The sequence below is a fragment of the Lactuca virosa genome, chromosome 4 (genome assembly GCF_052849685.1).
Source record: "Lactuca virosa cultivar CGN04683 chromosome 4, Lactuca_virosa_CGN04683_v6, whole genome shotgun sequence".
In the NCBI taxonomy this organism is placed as follows: Eukaryota; Viridiplantae; Streptophyta; class Magnoliopsida; order Asterales; family Asteraceae; genus Lactuca; species Lactuca virosa.
Genome location: NC_136429.1, coordinates 131,037,822 through 131,048,970, shown reverse-complemented (window position 1 = coordinate 131,048,970; position 11,149 = coordinate 131,037,822). Strand labels below are relative to the sequence as shown.

Below are 11,149 nucleotides of genomic sequence, written 5' to 3'. Positions count from 1 at the left end.
TTTGAAGATGTCGTATTTGCATATGCAAACGAAAGGAAGACTGTCCACTTATACTTCAGTTAGCATATTTCCTAGTAGTTTGAAATGTAATTACCATTTTTCTCGGTAATAATTGGTCAACTAGAGTATCCATTAGAACTTAAATAGAGGTTAGTTCGACACTCAGGAAGGCCATGAGCCATTAGCGAGACTATTGAGCTTTGAATTCTGGAATGGTTGCATGGGGAAGGAGGTAGGTTTAATATCTCACGAGTAGTAAATGAAAACCGTGACTCGTTAACGAGTGTGGCTTATAATGTTTCATTACAGTATGAGAATGTGGAAGGACTAAATCCTTATGAAAGAGCGGATCTCGAATATCTTTCGGCAGGTGTGGGTTTGCTTTTGTAAGAAATAGTTATATATATCGCAAGTTTAGCAAGATTAAATTCGTGAAGTTGGTGTTCGTTTTTTATCTCTCGATAAAACGTGGTATTCTCTAAATATATAAATTACTTAATATACGATTTTAGCAGATAAGTCGTATTAATGATGTTTTTGAAACAAACGTTGCAATTTTGATAAAACGATAATAATATATTAAATCTCCGACCAAAAGTGGTTTGAAGACCACCCACATATGTGTATGAAAGAGACTGCATATGAGAGAGAGAGAGAGATTCATCTTTTCATTTCTTTGCTATAATTAAGAATGTAACCTTGATTAGGTTGTGCTCATTCCCTTTAGTTTTTTAAACTTAATTTATTTTCTTAAACACACCCAGCACAGACACACCTAAACACTACAAGATCTACTTTGAATACTTGACAACGTACACAACCAAGAAGAACAAGAAGAAGATCATCTAAGGAGCACAAGATGTTAGAGAAGCTTGTAGCAGAAGAAAGCATAATCCCCAATGGTTTCACACACAACAACAGTCTTCGACTACCTTCCTCCAATCCTCCCATCATCAAGAAGAAAAGAAACCTCCCAGGAACCCCAGGCAATACCCTTTTCAAACTATCTTTTTTACTTTCTTTATGGATCGTATATTTCAGTATAATATCATCGGCTGTTGTGAGCAATTGGGACTTTAACACTTTCGATTCATAAAAAAAAAAAACCCTAATTTCAACCATTCCTGATCATCATCTAGTCATATTCATTCAAGACTTGTTAATTTTGAATCTTGTTTCACAATTTTTCAGATCCTGAAGCAGAGGTTATCGCGTTGTCACCCAAGACTCTGATGGCAACAAATAGATTCTTGTGTGAGATTTGTGGAAAGGGATTTCAAAGGGATCAAAACCTTCAGCTTCATCGGCGAGGTCATAACCTGCCATGGAAACTAAAGCAAAGAACAAGCAAAGAAGTTCGAAAACGAGTTTATGTGTGCCCGGAGAAGTCGTGTGTCCATAACCATCCGTCAAGGGCACTTGGAGACCTTACTGGTATCAAGAAACATTTCTGCAGGAAGCATGGCGAGAAGAAGTGGAAGTGTGCCAAGTGCTCTAAGTGTTATGCAGTTCAGTCGGATTGGAAAGCTCATTCCAAAACCTGTGGGACAAGAGAATACAAGTGTGATTGCGGCACTCTTTTTTCAAGGTAATTTTTTTTTTTCCATTTCCATCACAAGTTTAAAACATAAAACTACAAACATAAATATTATGTATAAGATGACGCAGTTTAAGATTTTTACATATATTTATACTTTTATAATCATACGATATCAATTATACCTTTTTACCATAATTTTCGTTAGAATATTTAAGAAAAGTATCAATAATACTTCAGATGTACAGCTCCATAAATCATTCTTTCTCATCATCTTATCAGAAACTGATATTTTTTATTAGTTTATTTAATTAAAAGTTGGTGGAAAAGACCAAATAAATATGTTTGCTGAAATAAAAATATGCAATTAACATATTTATATATGTAGTTCGAATATATAATTAATAAATTTAAAATTATATATAATGATGTTTTTAATTTAAATAAATACCATCTCTTTGATTTGATTTGTTTATTTCATTTAATTAAAAAAATTAGTTTTTTCCTATCTATCTTTCTATTGTCATCATAAATGTTCAAATTAAAAAAGAAAATTAATAAATTATATATATTATTATTTATAACTAAGAGAAAAAAATTAAAATATAATTAATTTTTCTTTAATTAATTCCATAATATGGTAAAAGGTTAGTAGGTTTTTCAATATATTTTAGCTTTCATTAATTAACTAATAATATATTACTCATGCATAAACTTTCAATAATAATCACATCATATCATATGGTGCACAGATCGATGTGTTATAAAGTATACATTACATTATTATTATTATTGTTATTATTATTATTATTATTGAAATGTTGTTCATTCTTGCATAAATATTTCAAACTATCGATATGAAAATTTGAAAAGTAAAAGGCATTAAGGTAATAAATTCAAATCAAATTAAAACCATATATATATATATATATATATATATATATATATATATATATATATATGAATATGAATGAAGGACAATTTAATTTACTTCTCTCATTTTAACCATTAATTCAAACTTGTTGAACTTGTAAATTACATACATATTTATACGGTTAAATATATTTCTAACGAATCATATAATTATTTATGATGTTAGCATTGAGCTACCATGACATCATGTCAAAGATAACCAAACATTTTTTTGCAACCAATTGATAAATATGTCAGCACTATATCCAGATAACGAAAATGACCCCCCAAAAAAAGCTCGAAAAAAGAATGTCCTACACCTATAATTTCGTGACCAAAATTACATGGCTAGTATTTGTTTGATAAAAGATAATTAGTTTCTTCATGACATAATTGGTTTATATTAATTGTCTTAGTGTTTTTAATTATTACTTATGAAAACTGAACCATATGTATTCAGGAGAGACAGCTTTATCACTCATAGGGCGTTTTGTGACGCCTTGGCGGAGGAAACTGCAAGGGTTACAGCAGCATCTCACTTCAACAATGCAACACCAGCAGGATCACTTGGAAACATAAACTACCATTTTGTAGGACCACCGGTTCTCGCTGGTCCAACCATGGCTCAACACTTGTCTTCCATCTTTAAGCCCATCTCATCTAACCCCCAAAACCATCTTGACCCGACACAACAAGGAGAAATTTCACTATGGGCGAGTGGTAGCGACAATATTAATAATGAAAACAATAAGCATAATAATCTCCAGGACATGCATCAAATCGACTCGGTTTTATATGCTGATCCTCATCAAAACCACAATCCACAATCCGAATATCACTCCGATTGGGGTGTGTTTGGAATGAAAACCACTTCAGATCACGAGGTTAATGTAAGTGCACCTTCTTTGTTCAGCACACAAAGTATCTCGCACCAAACACACCCGACGGCAAGCATGTCTGCAACTGCTTTGTTGCAGAAAGCTGCTCAAATGGGGTCGACCTCCTCTGCTACGGCCAACCAATCTGCTTTCCTAGGAAGCTTCGGATTGAAATCCAGCAACAATTGTACTACAATGGTTTCAGCTACTGCTCCTACTCAAGTTCAAGAAGAGAACAGATTTTGTGGGTTGTACGGTACGAGTACCATGATGAAAAACTGTAATGGAAGTGATTTGGAGAATGATCAGTTTTCCAATTTGGAGCAGATGTACCCTCCCTCTAAAAGAAGGCACATACAGATTGAAGAACATCACGGCGGGCAAACTAGGGATTTCCTTGGTGTAGGTATTCAACCCATGTGCCATCCTAGGATGAGATTTGATCATGTGTAAAGGTGCATGAGAGAGAGAGAGAGAGAGAGAGAGAGAGAGAGAGAGAGAGAGAGAGAGAGGAAAAGTGGTGGAGAAAAGAGGATGAGATGATCCATGCATATTCAGATGCTGTGGACTTTTAAGAAAATGGTGCTGGCTTTTGAATTTGGGAAAAAGGAAGGAGTGTTGGTAGTGGTGACGCTAATAAGAAAGAAAAAAAAAGGCCTTTCAAAACTCCATTATTGTTCATCTTTAGTATCCTCTACTTATATTTAATTCTACTTCAAAGATTAATAAAAGTATGAATCAAATTAAGCGATGTCTAATTAAAAGAAAGTTTCGTTATCAAAGCTCTTAGTAAATCTCTTAACAATATCTTCATAAACATTTAAAATGACAATGTTTTTTTTTATCTAAGAAACTTCCGTATATAATTAACAATGTGTATATATATATATATATATATATATATATATATATATATATATATATATATATATATATATATATATATATATATATATATATATGAGAGAGAGAGGAGGGTTCACTTGAGAAAAAAAAAGGTTGAGAATTGGGGAATCATTCTCAGCCACTCATTTATTTTTGCCGTAAAAGCCTCCGTCGTACCAGCGTAAATGGGAAATGAATAGACATGTGTTTTCCAACAAAACATATTTTTTTAAACTATGCTAATTATTACCTTAATATATACAAAAACATAGTTTTTTCGTTTTTTTAATTTTTAAGAAGTTATTTTTATCGAAAAATAATTTTAAATATACCAAAATTCATGGTTTTTTATTCTCTACAAATAGACATTCATATTGATATAGTTTTAAGATAAAATAAAAATTTTATTTTTTTTATATTTTCAGCTATCGTTATTTATAAGTGAATAAAAATGCATCAGGTTTAATTACAGTACATTCGTTATTTACTTATGAATAAAAAGTATGATTAATTTTTTTTTACAATTTAAGTATCATTCATATATGAATATAGCATATAATAAACATACTATATACATATTTAAATATTAGACGATGCATTCACTTGTGAATATTAACATAGTATATTCACTTGTGAATATTAGATGGTATATTCACTTATGAATATTAAATGATATTTTCATATGTGAATATTACATAGTATTACATGGTATATCACATGTGAATATTACATAGTATATTCACTTGTGAATATTAGATGATATATTCACTTATGAATATTACACAGTATATTCACATATGAATATTACAAGGTATATTCACTTGTGAATATATTCACTTATGAATATTAGAAGGTATTTTCACAAATATATATAATTTTCATATGTTATTCACATATGAATAACATACAGACTTGCATATTTGTTTTTTATTTTTAATAATCATATACTGATTCATGCGAGAAAACATATTCATATGTGAATATAACGTGGTAATTTAGTTTATGCATTTCATCAAACAGTTGGAGTGCATACAATTTAACTATTTTAAAAATGTTAAAAACATGATACTTCCAATTCAAGTTATCAATTCCAAATCATCATATACTTCCGATTTCGACTTCAGATGCGATATCCTATGTCTGATCGATTTCTCATTTTGATTTTGATTTCCGAAAATCCGATTGGGAACCTGTGAGTACCGATTCCGAGTCCTTCAATGTCGACTGTGACTGTGAGTCCAGAACTTCGATTCCAATTTCATGAACAGCGAAGAAATTCCGATTTCAACTCAGTTCGTTTGCGAATCTGGGAAATTCTAGTTCCAAATCCGTTATGAACTTTAACAGATGCTTGCAAGCTACGAACATTCGGAGTATTCAACAAAGAAATCGATGAAATTGATGAATTTGGGTTGCGAATCTGTCTTGAACGGCGCACCTCCCAGCCACGAATATCGATGATTGATTAACACTGGATGACATTGATGATGGTTTAGTTGAAGAAATCTGGATGATTGTTGAAGGTTGGAGGAGAAATTTTGATGATAAACGAACTGTTATCAAATTCTCTATAGTTACGTATTTGAGATTGAAGGTTATTAACATATTTACAAGTTTGCCGCCGTGTCTTTTTATGCTTAGATTAAATGAGTGGCTGAGAATGATTCCCCATTCTCAACATTTTTTATTTTCTCAATTGAACTTACCTATATATATATATATATATATATATATATATATATATATATATATATATATATATATATATATATATATATAGGGCTAGGTTCAACTTAATGTGGATGAACATTTATTGTGCGGACATGTGGACAACGCTAATCCAGTGTTATTGTTTAAGAATAATTAAGAAAATATGTTGTTGGTAATAAGAATACGTTCAACCATATAATAAGTTTAATCGTTTATTCTATAAAACTTAATGGTCAGCCATATATATATATATATATATATATATATATATATATATATATATATATATATATATATATATATATATATATATATATTTGAAATCAATATTATCTGTTATCTGTTAATTGTATATTTAAAGTTCTTAGATTTTTAATGACAACAACTTTATTTTTAATGACAATGACTTTGATCACCATATATTTTCATTTATAGTAAAAAGTCAAACATATTCTTTAACTTATAATACAATTTAAATACTAATGTTCAAAAATAGCAAATAAAAAATTATATATAATTATAGTTAAAACTATGGTTAGAGGTCCTATCTTTTTTTTTTCTTGCCAAAAATTACGTGTTTGGTCCTATCTTTTTTTTTTTTTTTTTTTCTTTTTTCATTTGGACCGAGGCCTTACAGTTTTATTTTGTTGCGTTTTTGGTCTCTCGTAGACATAAAAATACTATATTGCCCTTTTGTTTTATTTTTTTCATATTTTTTTATAACTTCTATTATATATATATATATATATATATATATATATATATATATATATATATATATATATATATATATATATATATATAATTAAAAAAGGAAAAGGGCCCACCCTTTAAACTTTGTCTCACCCTCAAAGTTTCGTCAGCCCTATATTGTTGTTCATCATCTTTTTCCCATCTTCCAGCCGCCACCTATCTCCGCCTCTATTCCTTTCATCGCCTGAAACTGAGTTTAACCCACAAATATTCCAGAATCATGGACCCAGTACACCACCATCAAAACCATGCTTCTGTATCACCTTTCTCTCCCCATATATGTCATCGATCCATCTCAACCTCATCGTCTCTGGAAAAATGTTAACCACGATGTCGCCGTCACCAGAAAACGTGAACCAAGAAAAATCAGCACCGCCTCTCTCATTCTTTCTCCTTAGTCTTCATCGAATCCATCTCCATCTTATTCCTGATGAACCATGAACCAGGAAGTCAATGCTTAGGGACTTAGGGTTTGTTGAACCGATCTTGCATAAGGTGTATCTGGTCTGTTTGTCGATCTTGTATCGGTGTATTGCATCTGGGTTCACGATTCTAGGACACTTCTGGGCTATAAATCAAAATTGAGTATATGTTCTGGGTAAATCTAACACTGGTAGGAGGTGGTTAAGCCGGTGGTGGTTAATTACCGTGGGAGGTGGTTAAGGGCGGCGATTTCTTCCCAATCGCTCATCTTCTAGGAAACCTAACCCCACCGCTGCAATCTTTCAACTCCGATGAAAACCACTACCATCTGCTGGTAAACATAACACCATTGCTAACATCCTTTTTTTTCTTCTTCCCGCTCAACATCCAAACTCTGACTCTCGAATTTTTAGGTGGGTTTCATGACGGTAACTGAGTTTGGGGGTTTGATTTGGTTAAGGATTTTTGTTTTTTTAAGATTTGATTGTGGTTTGATTTTTAGAATGGTTACTTTATTTTCAGGTTTGAGGTTAGATTACACTTTAAGGTTTGATTCTGGTGGTGTTACAGGTTGTGGATCTATTTTCCGGTGGCCGGTGGCGGTTGTCGGTGGCTGATGGCGGCCGATGGTCGGAGTAGTTAGAGTGGGAGGTGGAGTGGGAGTGCGAGTGGTCCCACATATCAATAAATCAATTAATTTGTTTTCATTAAATAAAAAATAATAAAAAAAACTGAAAAAAAATTAACAAGGGTATTATAGTCATTTCTTATCGGATAGGGACTTACGACGTAACAAAATCAAAATCTGAGGACGGTTCGAGTGCAAAAAAAAAGATAGGGACCAAACACGTAATTTTTGACAAACCACAGGGACGATTTCAGTAATTTGTTCTCAAAAAAATTAGTTTTAACTGATTTTATATTATAAAATTTAAATTATTATATAATTTTGTATCAAATTAATATAAAATTTATATGTTATAGATAATAACAACAATGTAAATATTTTTAATCAAACTTATATTTATATTTATATTATATCATTTTTGGTTAAAGTTAAATCATTTATAGTTGTCAGGATTTACTTTTTTTATTACCTTCAATATTTAATGTAAAAAAATAACTATATTAATACTCTTTCTTGTTTATGTTTTTTGAGTTCTAATAGGAAAAGTTATAAATAATTTAAACAATATTAGGACTATATTAAATAAAAATTATATTTAATTTTTATCATTAGTTGAAAACTTTAATGATGTGTATTAATTTAGAATGAAATTAATAATATGATGGTTTTAAATCAATATAGAAAAAAGATAAATGATTTATCTTTAACCATATTATAAATTTAAAAATGACAGCTTTTATAGTATTTATAAAGATATATTGATATACAAAAAACAATTAAGAAAAAGGTAAAACATATCATTTTAGCGGCAATGGTCAACCTACCCTATTGCACTACAACAAAATTGGACTTTATCCGAGTAATTAAAAAACTCATCATTATAGACATATTATGTCGTATTTTTTTTCAATCAACATGAAATGAAATGTCGCTTCATTAAAGATATGTTATGCTTTCGTTCAATTGTGGTGAGTATAATCAATGAAAACCCGTTATTATAAGTCAAACCCGTCATTATATGGTAGGTTGTTTTTGAAGATGTATCTATCTTATTTTGATAGTCGTCATGAATAATACACTTATAGCAATGAGTTTTTTCCTATAGTCATAAATGTTCACTTATAGTCACCGTTTAAAAATATTATCGCGACCATTGTTGACTTTTGGAGACACAAATCTAATTAAGCTATAAGGATAAGTTATTTTTACTAACATGTTTAATGGTTTATTATTACTATTGTTTATATAAACCGACAAACAAAAAATTAGGACATCACAAGAAATGATCTATACTGACTTGTTGTTTCTTTTCTTATGTTTATTGATAACTTTTGTTGGCATTTTAATATTATATCGTAAATATTGTGTACATTTACTCACTCATTGGACAATTAAACGGTGCGAATAATACACTTATAATGATGTCTTTTTTTCCTATAGAGACATAAATGTTCACTTATACAAATCGTTTATAAATATTATCGTGGCCATTGTTGAGTTTTGAAGACACGAATGTAACTAAGCTGCAAAGTTATCTTTACTAACATATTTAATGGTTTATCATTATTTTTGTATACATACACCGCCAAATAAAAAATTATGACGTCACCAAAAATAATCTATACTAACGTGTTATTTCTTTTATTATAATTATTGATAAATTTTTCTGACATATTTAATATTATATAGTGAATAATGTGTTGATTTACTCACTCATTAATCAATTAAACGATGACCATAAAATGCTTATGGTGATGTGCTTTTTCCAATAGAGTTATAAATGTTCACTTATAATCACCGTTATAAATATTATCACGGTCATTGTTGACATTTGGAGACACGAATGAAATTAAGCTATAATGATAAGTTATCTTTACTAACATGTTTAATGGCTTATCATTACTATTATTTATATACACCGATAAATAAAAAATTAGGACTTCACCAAAAATGATCTATACTAACATGTTATTTCTTTTAGTATGATTATTTATAACTTTTGCTGATACGTTTAATATTATATCGTGAATATTATGTACATTTACTCACTCATTGGTAAATTAAAAAGTGACCATAAAATACTTAAAGGGATGTGTTTTTCCCTATAGAGTCATAAATTTTCACTTATACTCACCGTTTATAAATATTATCGCAGGAAGTTATCTTTACTAACATGTTAATGGTTTATCATTATTTATATTGTTTACATACACCGATAAATAAAAATTTAACTTTTCACCAAAAATGATCTATACTCATGTGTGTTCTCGATCATCAGCCTAGGGACCATAGTACGAGTGTGGGTCGTGGATATGGATCATTTGGGGGTATATGTCATGGAACGATACACAAGACTTTTCCTTTCATGTGTTCTCGATCATCAGCTGGGAGATCATGGTAAAAGTACGGGTGGTATGAGTGTGGGTCACGGACAAGGATCATTTGGGGGTATATGTCATGTTCAGCTCGATCTAGTATAATATGGGTCCGAGACACGACTTGCTTTTCTTATGTTCATCGACATGGGACCCTGCGTGGTATGGGCGCGGGTTTGCGTGTTCAAAATCAAGGTTATGGATCATGCATTGGGGGTTCCAGTCGGCCACCAGTACTCTAATGTCATGGAATGAGACATAAGACTTTTCCTTTCATGTGTTCTCAATCATCAGCCAGGGGACCACAGTACGAGTGCGGGTGGTACGAGTGTGGGTGGTGGATATGGATCATTTGGGGTAGGGGTCATGATTAGCTCGATCTAGTATCATATGGGCCTGAGAGATGGCTTGATGTTTTTATGTTCTTTGACGTGGGACCCTACATGGTATAGGTGCAGGGTTGCGTGTTCAAATTCGACATTATAGATCATGCTTTGGGGGTTCTGACCGACCATCAGTACTCCAGTGTCATGGAATGACACACGAGACTTTTCCTTTCGTGTATTCTCGATCATCAGCCAGGGGACCACGAAACGAGTGCGGGTAGCATGAGTATAGGTCGTGGATATAGATCATGTAGGGTAGGGGTCATAAACTCAATCTAGTATCATATGGGTCCAAGACACGACTTCATTTTCTTACGTTCTTCGACAAGGGACCCTGCATGGTATGGGTGCGGGGCTACATGTTAAAACTCGAGGTTATGGATCATGCATTGGGGGTTCTGGCCGGCCATCACTCCAGTTTAATGGAATGAAACACAAGAGTATTCTTTTCGTGTGTTCTCGATTATCAGCCAGGGGACTACGATACGAGTTCGGGTGGTACGAGTTCGGGTTGTTGATATGGATCATTTGGGGTAGGGGCCATCAGCTCGATCGAGTATCTTATGGGTTTAAGACACGACATCATTTTCTTATATTCTTCGACATGAGACCCGACATGATATGGGTGCAAGGCTGCATGTTCAAACTCAAAGTTATGGATC

The 11,149-nt window shown here is 31.8% G+C and overlaps 1 protein-coding gene across 1 annotated transcript; it reads left to right on the top strand.

Annotated features, from left to right (window-relative positions):
- The first annotated feature begins 667 nt into the window (after window positions 1–667).
- Window positions 668–3,994, top strand: LOC145107396 (zinc finger protein MAGPIE-like). The gene is made up of 3 exons (XM_079044268.1): window positions 668–986; window positions 1,192–1,588; window positions 2,910–3,994. Exons 1-3 carry the CDS (start codon window positions 860–862, stop codon window positions 3,778–3,780), a joined length of 1,395 nt encoding a protein of 464 aa, XP_078900394.1. The 5' UTR covers window positions 668–859; the 3' UTR covers window positions 3,781–3,994.
- The last annotated feature ends 7,155 nt before the right edge of the window (window positions 3,995–11,149 follow it).

Coding starts and splice junctions, on each gene's coding strand:
- LOC145107396 (XM_079044268.1), top strand. CDS start 860: ATGTTAGAGAAGCTTGTAGCAGAAGAAAGCATAATCCCCAATGGTTTC. Junction 987..1,191: donor AAACCTCCCAGGAACCCCAG/GCAATACCCTTT, acceptor ACAATTTTTCAG/ATCCTGAAGCAGAGGTTATC. Junction 1,589..2,909: donor TGCGGCACTCTTTTTTCAAG/GTAATTTTTTTT, acceptor ATATGTATTCAG/GAGAGACAGCTTTATCACTC.